The following is an 18231-nucleotide window of genomic DNA, read 5'->3' on the forward strand; positions in this document are numbered from 1 at the left end:
TTGCAGAGAATGAGAGAGAATCCTCAAGCACACTCCTCACCCAGAGCCCAATGCGGGCTTGATCCCATGACCTAGAGATCATGACCTGAGACAAAACCAAGAGTTGGGATGCTCAACCAACAAAGCCACCTAGGTGCCCCCAAAATCTGTTCTTTTACAGTCCTGGAGCTGTAGAAATCTAAGAGAAGCAGCTTCTAAAAATATAATCAAGAACATTTTGTATCTTTTTAAAACTTAGATGCTGTTAGCTAGACCCTACTTTTTCTGAGGTATGGGGTTCCCTTCACTGTAACCCCCACGGGCCTCCATTTTCTGTCAACTTCAGATCTTCCTATTCTGCTCCTTATGTCCAGATTTCCTTTTCTATCACCCAGGCATTTGGTCAACTCAACTGATATTTATTTAGTGTTAGCTGTGCACATTATGTAAGTGCTGGATCTATGATCATAAAACAAAATAGGGGTGCCTGGTGGCTCAGTCAGTTAAGTGTCTGCCTTTGACTTGGGTCATGATCACAGGATCCTGGGATGGAGTCCTGCATCGGGCTCCATGCTCAGTAGGGTGTCTCCTTCTCCCTTTCCCTCTGTTGCTGCTGCTCTCTCTGTTAAATAAATAAATACTATCTTAAAAAAAAAAAATATATATATATATATAAAAATCATAAAACAAAATAAATAGTTCTTGACTTAAAAAGCCTATAATCTCACCGTGAGACAAATGTTACGGAAACACTATAAAATATATAGTTACAAATTGTGAAAAATGTCATGTACGAATACTGGGTATTAAAAATGGAAGATTAGGGGCACCTGAGTGGCTCAGTGTGTTAATGCCTCTGCCTTCAGCTCAGGTCATGGTCCCAGGGTCCTGGGATCAAGTCTCGCATCGGGCTCTCTGCTCAGCCAGGAGCCTGCTTCCTCCTCTCTCTCTGCCTGCTTGTGATCTCTGTCAAGTAAATAAATTAAAAAAAAAAAAAATCTAAAAAAAAAAAATAGAAGATTAAAATAGGAAATCTCATTTATATTGAAGGGGCATCAGGAAAACTTCTCTAAGATGATGACTTTTATGCTGAGAAACGGAGGATGGGAGTAGGAGTCAGACATGCAGTGGTGGAGGGAAGGACATTCTAGACAAACCGAGTAGCATATGAAAAAGCCCAGAGGTGGGAAAAAATAACTGAAAAAAGGCTAAGAGTGGCTGGAGTGTTGTAGACCAAAAGAGTGGGGAGATGAAGCTGAGAGGTAGGCAGGAGCCATAAGGAACTGCAAGGGGAAGCCCTGATGATATCCCAGATCTAAGATCCTTAAAAGAATATCTGGACAACTGAATGGAGAATGGCTGGTAGGGGCAAGAAGAGAAGCAGGGCCAACCAAGAAGTTCTTGCAGGAGCATCATCACGTGATTATGAGTTGAGAGAGCTAGTGGAAGAAACAGAATGGAGAGGTATGTGGGAGGCAGAAAATCAGGACTTGGTGATGGACTGGAAGCTGAAGGAGGAAGCTTTAGGTTTCTGGCTTTAGCATTTGATGGATGGTAGTGGCATTTTATTGATAATGGGAATTCTGAAGGAACAGCAGATTTCCGGGAAAGATCAAGGTATGCTGTTAGTCCGTAGTTCAGGAAAGGGATTATGGACTGGAGATACACACTTGGGAGTTGTTGAAACACAGGTAGTATTTAAAGCCTTAAGAGCCGGGAAGGAGTGAAGAGAGAGGAGAGCTGAGGACCAAGTTCTGGAGAACAATATGAAGGTCAAGGATAGAGAAGGGCCATCAAAAAGGCAAAAGGCAAAATAAATAAAAAAGCAGTCCTGGAATCTGGAGGGAAAACCGTATGAGTGTAGTGTTACAGCAGGCGGGAAAAACAAAAACAAAAACTGTTTCAGGAAAGATGTGCTCTGTGGCATGGGATGGTGCTGAGGTGACAAAGAAATCCATATGTGATTCAGTGAAATGGCCATCATTGGTCCCCTCGGTTAAGAGTAAAGTATTTTTGCAACCTGCTATGTATGCCCTGTTCCAAACGTGCCCTAACTTCTGACCAAAGCCCAAAAGAAAGCAGAAACTATTCCTTTTGCTTTGAAACTTAAAGCACTCCTCCAAGGCGAGAAATTCCTCCCCCTATAAAATCGATTCAGAACCCCTCTTCTTTCCTTCCCCATCCTACCCTCATATGACAAACTTATTTCCTGAGGAAAACTCATCTCAAGGAAATAGGCTCTTCTCACCATCATTCCTTATAGACAATTACATCACCCCTCCAATTCTGAAGGCCAGAAGTCCAAAATCAGGGTCACCAGGCTCAAATCAAAGTGTTGGCAGGGCTGCATTCCTCTGAAGGAACGAGTAGAGAATCTGCTCCTTGCTTCTTCCAGCTCCTGGTGGTGGGCTGTCAGCATTTTCTTGGCTTGTGGCCGCATGATGCCCATCTCTGACTTGATGGTCACATCCTCTAAGATCTTCTAAATTCTCCCTCTGTTCTCCCTTCCATAAAGATACATGATTGCATTTAAGGTTCAACACAAATAATCCAGGACAATCTCCACATCTCAAGGTCCTTAATTATATCTAAAGACCCCCTCTTTTTTGTTTCAGAGGAGATACTTACAGATTCCAGGGTTTAGGATGAAGATATCTTTTGGATGGCTGCTTTTCACAAAAGTTATGTGACAAGCAGGGACTACAAAGGCTGTATTCCTTTCTGCTTCCTGGCATCCCTATATTACCTGAAAACCAAGTTATTTCCAACTATATTCAACTCATCCCTAAAACTGACAACTCTTATTATTGTCAATATCCTCAAAAAAATCCCCTAGGAGTTCATCTTTACAACTATGGAATTATCTGTAACGTGTGCCGTCTTACCAAATAAGGCCTAAGCCTTCTTTTGCCTCTGAGAGCTTCTTTTGGACTCTCTTGCCTCTAGCCTGTCACTTTTCTAGACCATCTAAGAAAATCTTTCCAGTTCATTTGATCATGCCACCTGTGTACTCAAGGACTCACTGGCTCTGTATTTTAGCTTTCATTTCCTATGAGCACCAAGTCCTGAATAAGACCTTTCAAGACCTTAAGTACCGATTCTTTATGTATCCTCTATGCCTTTGGTGGCTAAGAATTGCATTCCGTTATCAATAATAGAGACCCACCTAACAGCAGTTTAAACAAGAAAGTGTCTTTCAATTAAGAAGTCCAGATATAGTTAAGCACTTGAATCACAATCCCCTGAAGTTATTATAAGCCAGGTTCTTTCTTCATATACTTTTATGAAGTAGGGCATGGGTTCCATCTTTAAGGTCACCTCACAGTCCAAGACAGCTTCTGGAGTTCCAGCCATTATATATATATGTATATATATATACACACACACACATACACACACACACACACACACATACACATACATGAAACACACACACACACACACACACACTAGGCAGCAGGTAAAAGAAAGCACATAAAGATGGAAAGTGTTCTCACCCCCTTCCTTCTCAGCAGGTTTCCTAGAAATTGTGCACACTTCCCTTTGTATCTCCTGTGGTCTCATAGCCACATTTTGCCGCAATGGAAGAAAATATAATTTTCCAGCAGGACAGGTTGCTGAGGGTGTTGCTATAAGGAATGAGAGAATGGATATTAGGAGGCCAACTGACTATCTTCGCCTCCATGTCCTAATACAGAGTGAGTTTTTAGCCCCACAATATCCTTTGGCAAGAAGTGGGACTCAATTGCAAAAAACTACTGTGTATGTGTGGTTGAGAGGGTAGTGGGGAGAAGACAAGTAAATCTGATATACCCTCAATTAATCCCACAGTGTATACCTATCAGGATCCCTCATAAAATCAGATTTTAAAAAAGGCAGAAGGGGGAACAGAAGAGCTTCCCCATGCTTATGAGTAGGCTGTGCACAGTGATCTTCCGGAGTACAGTACTGAGAGGCAAGGAAAAGCGATTTCGCAGGGGCGACTGGAGAAACACTAGTTCTGCCAGGTGATCAAGGTCCGTCAACAGCCATAAATCACATTGGCAGCATGCGACCTGATAGAACCACTTCAGTTCTGTCGTCTTCCCCCCCAAAACCCATAATCCCACTCGAATCAGGAGAAAAACAGACTACTTTCAACAGAGAGGTGTCTTCCAAATACCTCAAAATTGTTAAGTCATCAAAAACAACCCTATTACTGAGTTACCTTTTGGTTGTTGAGCTTTAATAGTCCTTTGACAGTATTTATAAAAGAGAAAAGTGGGCTTTTCATTTTGATGAAGTCTTATTTATCTACTTTTCCTTTTGTTGCTAGTGGGGGTTTTTTGCCACATTTAAGAAATCATTGCCAAATTCAAAGGCAAAGATTTGTCCTTGTTTTCTTCCAAAGATTTTATAGTTTTAGCTCTTAAATTTAGGTCTTTGATCCGTTTGTGTTCATTTTTGTATATGGTGTGAGGCAGAGGTCCAACCGCATTCTTTTGTGTGTGGCTAGCCAGCTTTCCCAGCACACCATTTGTTGAAGACACTATTCTTCTCCCATTGAATGGTCTTGGACATTATTTTAAAAAATCAATTGACAATAGATTAACGGATTTATTTCTGGACTCTCAATTCTCTTGATCTTGTATCTATCCTCTATGCCAATACAACACTGTTTTATTGATGTAACTTGTGTAACTTTTAGAATTGGGAAGTATGAGTCTACTAACTTTCTCTTCTTTTTCACGATTGTTTTGGCTATTCAGGGTCCCTTGCAATTCCTTTATGCTACTGACTTTTCCAAATCTGCAAAAAAAAAAAAAAAAAAAAAAAAAAAAGCCACTGCGATTTTGATAGGTATTACATTGAATCTGCAGATTGCTTTGGTGGATATTACCATTGGGACAACATTAAGTCTTCTAATACACGAATACAGGATGTCTTTTCATTTCTTGAGGTCTTAATTTCATTCAGCAACACTTGGTACCATTAGTGTACAAGTCTTAGACGTACTTGGTTAAATTTATTCTAAGATGTTTTATCATCTTAGATGCTATTGTAAAAGGAATTACTCTCTTAATTTTATTTTTGGATTGTTCATTGCTATTGTACAGAAATACAATGGATTTTTATGCTGATCTTATACCCTGCCACGTTACTGAATTTATTAGTTCTAACAGATATTTTGTGAATTCTTTAGGATTTTGTACACATAAAATCATGCCATTCATGAATAGCTTTATTTCATTCTTTCCAATTTGGATGCCTTTTATTTCTTTTTCTTGCCTTAAGTACTATAGACTGATTGCACTTTTAAGCAAAAAAAATGTTAAACATTCTCGGCCTGCAATTTCATCATGATTTTTTTGAAAGTCTACATACGAAATGTATACATACTACTTCCATGTCTGTAGACAGTACATCATGAAAAGTACAGGAAGCACACTCGTCTTTGTAGCTAATGAACGTATACATATCAACATTCCAGTGTCAACAGCATTTTAAACTATGCGTAGTAACAAAACAGATTTTGTATTTGTTTTGCACTGGGTTATCTTTGGGATATTTTAAAATAATGAAGAAATAGAAACAAGTTTGAGGGCACCTGGGTAGCTCAGTGGGTTAAGCCACTGCCTTCGGCTCAGGTCGTGATCTCAGGGTCCTGGGATCGAGGCCTGAATCGGGCTCTCTGCTTGGTGGGGAGCCAGCTTCCCCTCTTCTCTATCTGCCTGCCTCTCTGCCTACTTGTGATCTCTCTGTCAAATAAATTTTAAAATCTTAAAAAAAAAAAAAAAAAAAAAAAGAAACAAGTTTGAGAAACAATTCTCACCTTTATAACATATAAAATTTATAACAGAAGCTGTACATACAAAATAAAATCCTAGTTACAAAAGATGTATCTGGAGTTATAATCTTCAATAAAAATGAGTATGTGTGTATACGTAAGTACAGAAATACACACTTTAAGGTTTTACAGTACCCCATTGCTTTATGCATTATGTAAGAGGATATCTATTAATTAAGGTATCTAAATTACTAACTTCTATAAGGCTTTAAATACAATATCCAGATAAACAACAAAAGGCAACTCAACTCTGAAACAGTGTTAGAATCCAGAATCTCTCATATGAGATCATTATCTCCTATTCCCTTTGAAGGAAGTTTCCAACTATTTTACAAACTAATATTAGAATATCTCTGTGAAAAAACAAAACAACAGAATATGCATGGCAGTGAATGACTTTATTGCTTTAAGAAAGAAATGTATTTTTGGTATCATTAATACAAAATTTATAATATTTATATTTATATAATTATATATAAAAGCTATCTATAGAATATAACCTAAACACAAATTTAGAAAGATATAATTTTCAAATATAAAACCTTTGTGCTATTAAAAAGATATTTAACAAAATAGTTATTAATACATTTGCTGCATGTATAATCACAAAAATAAACCAAAAAATATTTAAAATCTTTATTAACCCAAATTAGAATCATAAAACTTTTTATCTAAATTTTGACATTCAAGTACACAAGTTGTTCAGGGGCCTTCCCACAGATGACTTGAACCCTGGCCTTTAAGTAAATAGGGAGAGAAAGCTAAAAGCAAATGGGAGATGGACACTGAAAAAAAGGGACAAAAGGATGGCAAAGACACAAAGACACGATACTTAAGTCAGTTTTTTAGTCTGATACAAGACAATATTTTTAGGAAAGAAAAACCTTAAAAGTGCTTAAAACAAAAAAATGTCAATGTCACTAATTACTCTTAAGTGCCATAAAACATCAGTTAGCAAAATAACTTTTATTAAGAGCTGGCCATACATTTCAACTACCAATACGCTACAGAATTACTATTACTACAATGCCTTGTTTAATCAAACTTCCAATATTTAACAGCTATAGCTGTAATATATCTTACACATGTACATAAATACCAGTAAAGTTTAAATATTTTTATTTACTATTTTAATCTTTTCCTTAAAGATGCAGGATTTCATCTTCCATCAGTTACACGGACATGGCAACGGTGACTTAAATAGCAACTGAATATAAAGAATATTCAATACCAGGTCATCATGATCTGGAACAACTGAAGTTTTCTACCTCTTGCTCCATTTTCTGGATAAAGGGTAAAAAAGGAAAAACAGTAACTTTCAGTATGAAAAAAGTTAAAGAAACATTACTCTATTGCTTTTTTTTTTTTACATCAACAACCTCAAGAATATTAACCCATGTATATATCTGAGAGTTAAAATAGAAATTTAGGTCAGTATTTATGACTATCACATAAACTGATATCACCAATGGGACTTCATAATTTAAATCCCTTTGAAATACGTCTGAGATGCATTCATCTTAAGTTCAAATAGTTATAATTAAGGCACTAGTGTAGTTCCAGATACTAATATTTTGTATTTATAGGTGTTAATATTACATACCTATCGTACTATGTAGGTTCCACAGTATACTTAATAGGAATAATAATTATTATGTATATACTAGTAGGTACATTAGTAGGTACCTACTAATACATCATACTATAGACACATAGTAAACATATTATAGATATGTAATACTACATTGTTACAGATATATTATACTATACTATTATTATCCAATATCTATTTTTAAAAATTAGTATTAATGCCCACTACAAAGCAAGATTAAGTAAAGAGACATAGGTCTGTCTTAAGTCTATCCTGAAAAAGAGGTGTGTATCTTCATTAACACACACACAAAACAGATTTTTTCATAGTCTACTGATACGATAGTTCCAATGTTTATTGAAGAAACATAACAGTGAAGTGCTAGATTTTAAAAAGTACAGAACTTGGTTGTATCTAGAAATAATCCATAGTCCAAATATTAAAAATGGTCTTTAAAACATCTAATAATTTTATAATTTCTTATATATATTACTTTACCTGGATAAGTGTTGTTTTGTCATAGTCCATGCGATGCTGATAAATACACTGGCTGATAACTGCATATAAATTTTCCAACTGAAAAATATTGTATTCTTGACTTTTTTTAACAACAGTCTTCAAAAGATTCTAAAAGAAAACATGAATGTTTACAAATGTGAGAGATAAATTCCATGAGATATTTTAATTTTGAAGATTTGGGCAATTTTTAGCATATAAACCGGAGAGAGGGCAGACCAATTATTTGATGAGACATAGTATCCTCTGATACTTAGCAGTAGCTAACATAACCATCATCCTGTGGTCCTGATCTCTGCCTTAGGTAACTCCCAACCTAAAAAGACTATAGCGGAGGAGGTAGCCAATCGCAATTTTAGCCATAAATCTCTGGAGACAAATTAAAATATAAGCTCAAACTAGATTAATAAAAAAAAAAAAGCAACATTTTTGCAGGGTATTTTAAGGCAATGCAATTACATTATAATGTGAAACAAAGGAGATAGTACATAAATGATGAGCCACCTTATTACTCCTTTTTTTTTTTTAAAGACTTATTTATCTATTTTAGAGAAAGAGAGAGCGAGAGAGAGTGAATGTGTGAGTGAGGGGCACAAGGGGAGGGAGAGAGACTTAAGTAGACTCGCTGCTGAATGCGGAGCCCAAGGTGGGGCTTGACGTGAGGCTCTATCTCAAGACCCGAAGATCATGTCCTAAGCCAAAACTCAGAGTGGGACACTTAGCAGACTGTGCCACACAGGCATCCTGGTTCTTTTTCTTAAAAAGAACCATCTTTATAAGAACTTTATAAAACTCCATCTGCTCAGTGTTTAAGGACTGAAATGGACTCACTAGATTCCTGTGATTCCTTAAGTCTGGGCCTACAAGGATATGCCATTACCTCTCAGTTAACAAAAACAAAACAAAACAAAACAAAACAAAACAAAACAAAAAAGCCATTATGATTGAGTAAAAACCAGCTAAATGTTCACTGGTGATGGTGAAAAAACAATGCATATGGGCACTTGGGTGGCTCAGTTGGTTGGGCATCTGACTCCTGGTTTTGGCTCAGGTCGGGATCTCACAGACTGTGAGATTGAGCCCTGCGACGGGCTCCAGGCTCAGTGGGGAGTCTGTCTGAGATTCTCTCCCTCTCCCCACCCACCATGCTCACCCTCTGTCTCTAAAGAAATTAATTTTAAAAAATGTACAGGATCAGTAATGCAGATAAGTATGTTAAAAACCAGAATATCAACAGACTAGACATCTCCAAATACTGCTTTTATGAAAATTATTCTATACTAAGTTCATCCTTTTACTAAAGATCATTATTTACTGCATGTCAGATTGATAAAACATTCTATCCCAAATTCATTTTTGGTGGGCTCTGTTATTAATCTGCACAATGAAAGCATTACAATTTCAATTTACATACTTTTAGTCGTTCATGGTCCACAACAAGTGAGGGTGTAGGCTGGGAAAGAATTGCCAAAGCCTTTTCAACACTGATGAGCTGCTGCTGTTCTACTTGGGAACGTCTGGCTCGAGTCATTCGCAGAACACACATTTCTAGAATGAAAAGTTTAGTAATTATTACATGGTTCACAGACATTATGTTTAAAGTACACATTAGGCAGGACATACTTACTAAAACATAATCACCAACTCTGGTTTATTGGCTCTGCTGTAAGATTAAGATGCTACCACTTCTACTCTCAAAAAAAAAAAAAAAAAAATTTACTCTTCAAACGGAGTTTTTCAAAGGATCCTCAGCACTAAATTAGTTTGGCACAACAGTCCTAGAATGTAAAAGCTGGAAGGGACCTCAGTAATCTGGGAGGTGCAAACTGCCATCGATAGGCCCAATATGCCCTATGGGTAAAAAGTCTAATTAGAACACAACCATGCCCATTTTACATGTGTGTCAATGTGGCTTTTCTAACAGGGTTGAGTAGCTGGGACAGAGACTATTATCACTAAATATTTACCATCTGTCCCTTTACAGAAAAAGTTTGCCTATCTCTGAGCTAGAATAATTTACTCACTGATAAGGAAAATGAAGCCAAGAGAGGTGAAGGAATTTTTTAAAAGATCAACGTACCTAATTATTATAAGAGCCAGAACAAGAACCCAAATCTGCTGATATGTAAACAAGTACCTGTCCCCCTTTAGTGTCCTTTAAAAAAAATGATAGAAGAAAAATAAAACAATTCTGAATCCAAACAAAACATACTATATTATACAGCCACAGGATTAAAATTTAAAATATCCACATTGAGGGGCGACTGGGTGGCTCAGTGGGTTAAAGCCTCTGCCTTCAGCTCAGGTCATGATCCCAGAGTCCTGGGATGGAGCCTCTCATCGGGCTCTTTGCTCAGCAGGGAGCCTGCTTCCTCCTTTCTCTCTGCCTGCCTCTCTGCCTACTTGTGATCTGTCAAATAAATAAAATCTTAAAAAAAAAAAAAAAAGTAAAATAAAATAAAATATCCACATTGAAAAGGCTATACTCTGTCTACTTTGCTATGATTTTTCAAACACACTAGAACTCATTTCAAGGAAGTCCTAGAAAAATAATTGCTCATAATTATTAAGCCACTGAAAAAACACCAGTCTCATCATTAATACTTGTTTCTGCACAGCAAAGAAAACAGTCAAGAAAATAAAGAGGCAACCCACAGAATGGGAGAAGATATTTGCAAATGATAGTACAGACAAAAGGTTGATATCCAGGATCTATAAAGAACTTCTCAAACTCAACACACACAAAACAGACAATCATATCAAAAAATGGGCAGAAGTTATGAAAAGACATTTCTCCAATGCATACAAATGGCTATCAGACACATGAAAAAATGTTCATCATCACTAGCCCTCAGGGAGATTCAAATTAAAACCACATTGAGATATCACCTTACAGCAGTTAGAATGGCCAAAATTAGCAAGACAGGAAACAACATGTGTTGGAGGCGATGTGGAGAAAGGGGGACCCTCTTTGACTGTTGGTGGGAATGCAAGTTGGTGCAGCCTCTTTGGAGAACAGTGTGGAGATTCGTCAAGAAATTAAAAATAGAACTTCCCTATGACCCTGCAATTGCACTACTGGGTATTTACCCCAAAGATATAGATGTAGTGAAAAGAAGGGACATCTGTACCCCAATGTTTATAGCAGCAATGGCCATGGTCGCCAAACTGTGGAAAGAACCAAGATGCCCTTCAACGGACGAATGGATAAGGAAGATGTGGTCCATATACACTATGGAGTATTATGCCTCTATAGGGAAGGATGAATACCCAACTTTTGTAGCAACATGGATGGGACTGGAAGAGATTATGCTGAGTGAAATAAGTCAAGCAGAGAGAGTCAATTCTCATATAACCACTTATTTGTGGAGAATTACAAATAGCATGGAGGACATGGGGAGATACAGAGGAGAAGGAAGTTGGGGGAAATTGGAAGGGGAGGTGAACCATGAGAGACTATGGACTCTGAAAAACACTCTGAGGGTTTTGAAGGGGCGGGAGTGAGAGGTCGGGGCACCAGGTGGTGGGTATTATAGAGGGCACGGACTGCATGCAGCACTGGGTGTGGTGCAAAAATAACGAATACTGTTATGCTGAAAATAAATAAAAAATAAATTAAAACAAAACAAAACAAAACAAAAAACAGTCTCATCATCAATACTTGTTTCTGACCAAAATAAATTTTTACACTGTTACTCTTCTTTTTGCTTTTTACTTGTTTGACTTTTCCAAAATCCAAACAAATCTACTGCTAAGGATCCAAGAAGATCCAGACAGAAGACAATTCTAAATGAAAACCTTTGGTGCAAAGATCATTAGAATAAATATAAATAATCTTGGACTTAACCTACAATAGAAACAGAGCAATGATGGGGGTGAGTAACATTTGTTCTATATCACTCAGCCAGAACTACAGAAAACTGCTGAGTTTGCTTAAAAAGAAGAGGCTATCCTGCCAGTTTTTGAAAACTGTATAGCCAAGCACTTTGCTACATGCTTTAGATGGATTATTTTATTCAAGTTTCAAAATATTTCATTACCTGACCACTATCTACCCCAATTTTACAGAAGAGAAAACCGATAGTGATTGGTCAAAACCTTGTCCAAGGTCACAAGTTACTAAGTAGAGACTAGGACTCAAATCCAGGTCTATTTGATGCCACCTTGTGCTTTTAACGACAGTGATTTACAAGTTCTATAGTTATCAAGTAAGGAAACTGCTATTTTTCCTAATTAACACCTGCATTCTGAAAGACAAGGAAAAATAATAAACTGAGATGGTAATTGTCATTTAAAAACTTTGAGTGAGCTTTTTTTTTTTTTTTTGGAAGATTTATGTATTTATTTGAGAGAGAGGGGTAGAATTTGAGCGGGAGGGGCAGAGGCAGAGAGAATCCCAAGCGGACTGAGCTGAGTGCGGAGCTACCTCACGAACCTGAGATTGCCACCTCGGGCTGAAACCAAGAGTCAGACAGACACTCAGCAGACTGTGCCCCCCAGGTGCCCTAAAACATCTTTTAAAATTAAAATTAGTAAGTTGCTTGAGTAAGACTTACCTTTTGCCTCATTTTCATCAGAAATATCTATTATCTGAGAACCAGAAGCCTCTCCATTGCAAACAATTTTATCTTTCCTCACTTCTGTGCATGCTGTGGTCTTCCCAGATTCTTCAAGTTCGTTCTCAATACCACAGGCACTTGAATTGTTATTCCCCAATTCTATTTTGCTTTCAGAGGCATTTTGGTGTTTCTCATTTTCTTCTACTGAGGACTCTCCTGTGTTTCCAGTCTCATTGTGGTCTACACTTGTATCTTGATTTTCCTCTGTATCACTCTCAATTTTGTCATCTGTGACATTCTGGCTCTCATCTTTCACCTGTGAAATCCTCCTTCGTTTTGTTATGGTGCCCAAGTACCACTTTGACTTTTTGCGGATTTTTCTCTTCAGCTGAGCTTCAAAGAATTTGAAGAAAAAGGATAAAAGAACATTGGACAATTGGAAAATTTCCCAAGGTCTAAGCAAGTTGGGGGGGGGGCGGGAAATACCTCCTGCGATCTAAGAAGGTAGAGAATTTGAGACACTGCTGTAATTTTTTTTACGATTGGAACACAACAAGAAGGGTAGCAAGTACTGTGAGAAGGCAGGAGATAACACGTGGCAATACCGTGTCATTCCAAGGAGTGTGGATTTTATCCAGAATAACTTTAAGGAGGGCGATGACACGAACTGTCTGATGACTCTATTACAACAATCGCTGTGGTGGGAGTATGAGGAAGGAACTGGAGGCACGGCAAGACTAAAACTGGCCTACACTTGTGTAGGACCACATAGTAGGCACTCTTCTCTTTATCGTGTACCAACCCCCTGAAATTTCACTTTCACCTGGTCGGGTTTGCTACCATTATCAACAGTGTTTCACATATGGAGAAAACAAAGTTGAAACATTCCGCCTGGACCAGGTACAGAGTAACTACACTGTAATATTCTGTTTGGGAAAATCACCCACACTGTTGCATGTGCTCGCATTTGAGTCATTCTCACCGTTGTATAATAAATCCATATTTCCCCATTCTATTGTTGATGAACATTTGGGTTGGTCCCAGTTTGGCGCTATTATAAATACTGGTTCTAAGTACATGTCTTTCAGCGAACATAATATATGCAGTCCTGCTGGGTATACAGCTAGGGATGGACTGTTTTAAAGGAGACAATTTGTATGTGCTCAATTTCCATATATGTATCTACTTGCTCAAGGCTGGTTTGACCAAGAGTATCTGGTAGTACAGGTCTCTTGCTCCTATGCCCTTCTCCTTCTCCCTTTCTCAGCTGCCAACTCCCATTTTATAAAAGAAGGCTTACTCCACCAATTTCAAACCACTTATCCCAGGATGGACAAGCATGCAATACGTAATGTTCCAACCCCAGCAACACACACACACAGAATTTTAAAAATTCTATTTAAAAGCATCTGAGATCTAACAAGGCACTGAGGAATTATGATACAGAATCTGGAAAAACAAATGAATAACTGAGAGTCTAAGTTGCTGAAGAGAGTTGGGGCATTCACAGGGCTTAAAGAACCGAAACTGGAATGAAGAGCCTGCCAAGGAAGGCAGGCCTTGGGAAAAACCATGGGCTCTAGGTTAGTACCCTCTGGAGTTATACCCTAAGAATAAGGAGGAAGAGGAAACAGACTAGAATTTATAGAAATGAAAATCAATTTCAAATCAGTCAATCCGCATTAAGTGATGGTGAGTGGGACCGCAAGTGGTGTATCATATAAACCTGGATTTATTTCAAGACTGCAAAGTTGCCTTAACATTAACAAAATCAAACTAATTTATTGCATCGATATAAATAGAGGAGACTAAGGAGAAAGTAAATGGCATCAGCAGAAAATAAAGGCTAGTTTCATTAAGGAAAAGCTACCCGAGGGCACTTACCAGGAGTACTGCAAGCCACAGGAGTACTGGTTGTCTTGAGTTTTTCATTCTGCTCTGGATCTGATCTTTTATCACCGGCAGAGGTGGAATTTTGCTTTGGCATCACATGATAGTAAGATGGGGCATACTTGGAAGAGCTACAACCTTATAAATAGACATGGGATATCAAGTCAAATGTCCAGATTTCAAAATTATCTGAAGGGTTAATATAAAGGACTCAATACACTACATGGGAAGCATCTTTTTTCTGATGCCACATCATTTTCCTACCTCTCTTCTTCCTAGACTCCTGAATTTCTTCACAAAGCCGCTCAAAGTCTTCATCAAGTTCTTCTTTAATTATGGCATAGGCAGTGTCTCTTAAAGCACAGGCTCTATGCCTAATAAGACGATCTGAGAAATGAATCAAGAATTCAACTTTAAAATCGCTTTTAATAATTTACCAAAAATAAACTCAACATGTTAAGATCATAGTCACTAAAATTCCTTTTTTACTTTTACCATGTATTGTGTTACTGCAATTGTATCATTCTGTTTTTACTGTTACTCTAATGTTCTGGACATCCGATTCAATATAGCAGACTAAACCTGAACGATTTTATTGCTCTGTCCTATCTAGCTCCCCTTGAAATATCATAAAAACAACAACAAAAACAACATCAATCAACAGTGAGACTATACAACAACATGATGACAACAAAAACAGCAAGGAAGGCTACTGATGTCATTACTGAGCTAGAGACGTAAAGGAATTTTAACTTTCTTTTTTTTTTTAAAGATTTTATTATTTATTTGACAGAGAGAGATCACAAATAGGCAGAGAGGCAGGCAGAGAGAGGGAGAGGAGGAAGCAGGCTCCCTGCTGAGCAGAGAGCCTGACGCAGGACTCGATCCCAGACCCTGAGATCATGACCTGAGCCGAAGGCAGCGGCTTAACCCACTGAGCCACCCAGGCACCCCAAGACATAAGGGAATTTTAGAAGATAGGATGCTATTGCACTGAGAGAGAAACTAAACAGACAACGGAACAGCAACCTGACACAGGAAACACTGGACATGCCCCTCTACTCAAGAGCCCAAGCACTGTGAACCGGAACATGCTTTGAGGCTGAGGGCAGGTAATGGGTGAATGTAAAATTGCTTCAACAACTGGATCGGCTCCCTCCCAGGGCAGCAGGCTGCACTGTTCACACCCAGCTTAGTGCTGGCAGCCACAGCTGTCACATCAGAAGGATTCTTCAGGGGATTTCGAACGTGGCATTTGGGCCTGAAGAAAGGCACAGGCAAAAGTAAAAGCCCTGGTTCCCCAGGTGTGGCAGCATCAGCGTCGTGTGGAAACTTGTCAAAAATGTAAATTCTCACGTTCTACCCTGCATCTACAGAATCAGACACAATGAGGATGGGGCCTTGCAAGCTGCATCCTAACAGGCCTGTAAGGAGATGCTGACTGCGGCTACAGGCACACCACTGGTCTCAAGTCATTTTAGGTTGTCACATGGACGGGAGACGTGGCAGCAGCGTGACTGCCATGATACAGTCTCCAGCATAAATGCTTCCTTCTTTCTACAGTTAAGGGGGTTCTCAGCTCCCCAGCATGAACCTACAGAACTCTGAACTGTAGGGAAAAGCCTAGGGGAGCTGAGGGCAGAGGCCCCGGAGCAGAACAGTGAGCTTTTCAATTGTCAAAGAAACTTTCAGTAGGTCCCTATGCTAATTGGCCTAATTTATAAACACTACCAACTAGAAAAACAGAAAGCCAACGTACTCGGGGAGGGAGTTAACACAGCAAACAGGACTATTAAAAGTATTATCCACCGAGAGTGTTAAGGACACTACCCATAAAACAAAAATAGTAAGCTAGGAAAAAGAAATATTCTAGGAAATATTTTGGGGCATCTGGGTGGCTCAGTGGGATAAAGCCTCTGCCTTTGTCTCAGGTCATGATCCCAGAGTCCTGGGTTCGAGCCCTGCATTGGGCTCTCTGCTCAGCAGGGAGCCTGCTTCCCCCCCCAGCACCCGCCTGCCTCTCTGCCTACTAGTGATCTGTCAAATAAATAAACAAAATCTTAAAAAAAAAAAAAGAGATATTTTAGAAAAATTTAAAAATTTGTTTACATTATTATATATTAATATAGTTATAAGTGTAAATACATTCAATATTTACTTGTCAATATTTAATATTTTAAGAAAAATATTTTGGGGTATGAGTAAGTGTATATCAAATATATAGTTGACTATATCATTATATATATGAACAAATATATCATTAAAAATCCCTTACTCTGTAAATTTTATTTTTTTAATAGATTGTATAGGGGAGGACAGACTAGGTAGAGGTACAGGTATAGAAAAGGTCTAAAAAGATATCCCCAAACTTAACAGTGTCCACCTCTGGAGAGAGGAAATGAGGGACTTATGAAGTATAGATGACTTACAATATTATATGAGTTTCAAGTGTACAACACAGTGATTCAACATTTATATACATTATGAAGTAATCAACATAATAAATCTAGAGGGTTTAGTTTTTAAAATATTAGCAAGTTGGGGTTATTGGGGTGGCTCAGTGAAGTGTCCAACTTGGTTCTGGCTCAGGTCATGATCTCACAGTCCCGAGATGGAGCCCCGCATCAGGCTCCACGCAGCGTCTACTTGAGACTCTGCCCTTCTCACTGCTCTCTCTCTCTAAAATAAATCTTAAAAAAAAAATTAGCAAGTATCCTATATTACTTCTGTAATAAAAATCACAGTGGTCTTAACTAAGAAAATTCTTTTAAACCTTTTTTATTGCAGAGTGTTTATTTTCCACTTAGAGAAAGAGTGCTGATAAACAAAGGAAAGAAGTGAAGTAGTTGTACAATTTTGTGTCATTAGAAGGTAGGCCACGGAATTGTAAATACGGGTATTCTGTAGTCAAAGAAACCTGCATTCAAATTCTGCCTCTGCCACTTCCTGGCAGTATGACCCTAAGGTTTTTTTTTTTTCCCCTTAAAGATTTCATTTACTTATTTGACAGAGATCACAAGTAGGCAGAGAGGCGGGCAGAGAGAGAGGAGGAAGCAGGCTCCCTGCTAAGCAGAGAGCCCAATGCAGGGCTCAATCCCAGGACCCTGGAATCATGACCTGAGCCGAAGGCAGAGGCTTTAATCCACTGAGCCACCCAGGCGTCCCCTAAGTTTTTAAAATTCATTTTCATCAACTGTAAAATGAGAATAATCTTGTATTGAATGGCACTGTGAATGTAAAATGTTTATGTCACCTCACTACATGTTAGCGGTCCCTGTTCCACGCCCCCAGGGGGAAAAAATCCACTAATGCTCACCTCCAGGATCTCTATCTGGATTGTATTCTAAAGCATTACTACAGATTAGATCAATATCACTCAAATAGTCTTTCACAGTCAGATACTTGTGGAGATCAATTTTACTGATTACAGATGAAAGGTCCATTGGTTGCTTTATCACAGTGACATAATCAGGAACCTAAAATTCAAGCAAATGACCAAATCACTAAGTTAACTCTGAACATAAAAAAACATCTGAGTCCAGTTGCTCTGCCAGGCAATATAGGGGAGAGAGAACAAATACATAAGAATAACAATAATGTATTAATATGAAACCTTTGACTCTATTTAAAGCTGGTTTTGTTTTATATTTACTTCTGTTCTTGGGCACTTATATCTCCAGTAATATCTTATTCCTCTTTCCTTATCCAAATGTCACCCATCCTTCAATGTCAACTTAAGACTTCAGCTTCACTCTCTAGCTCACTCCAAACCATGTAAGTCACAATAATATTATGTAGCATTAAGTCAATCTTAAATCACATCTAGAATGTTTGGGTTGGCAGACAAAGTTAACTGACTACTCTTTAGA

General features: G+C 38.2%; 1 protein-coding gene across 2 annotated transcripts in view; it reads right to left on the bottom strand.

The window, feature by feature from the left end:
• Positions 1 to 6185: 6185 nt before the first annotated feature.
• The window catches only part of ATAD2 (ATPase family AAA domain containing 2), a 71476-nt gene continuing 59430 nt past the window's right edge, over positions 6186 to 18231 (bottom strand). For both annotated transcript variants that reach the window (XM_013051738.2, XM_004743511.3), the window contains 7 exons: positions 17679 to 17838; positions 14627 to 14749; positions 14357 to 14500; positions 12470 to 12865; positions 9328 to 9461; positions 7896 to 8024; positions 6186 to 7089 (listed from right to left, as the gene is read on the bottom strand). In XM_013051738.2, the coding sequence (XP_012907192.1) occupies positions 7045 to 7089; positions 7896 to 8024; positions 9328 to 9461; positions 12470 to 12865; positions 14357 to 14500; positions 14627 to 14749; positions 17679 to 17838 (1131 nt within the window). In that variant the 3' untranslated portion in view covers positions 6186 to 7044. The remainder of the gene's footprint in view (positions 7090 to 7895; positions 8025 to 9327; positions 9462 to 12469; positions 12866 to 14356; positions 14501 to 14626; positions 14750 to 17678; positions 17839 to 18231) is intronic.

Source organism: Mustela putorius, unplaced genomic scaffold, assembly GCF_011764305.1.
Source record: "Mustela putorius furo isolate JIRA1106 unplaced genomic scaffold, ASM1176430v1.1 tig00000228_pilon_pilon_pilon, whole genome shotgun sequence".
NCBI classification, from domain to species: domain Eukaryota; kingdom Metazoa; phylum Chordata; class Mammalia; order Carnivora; family Mustelidae; genus Mustela; species Mustela putorius.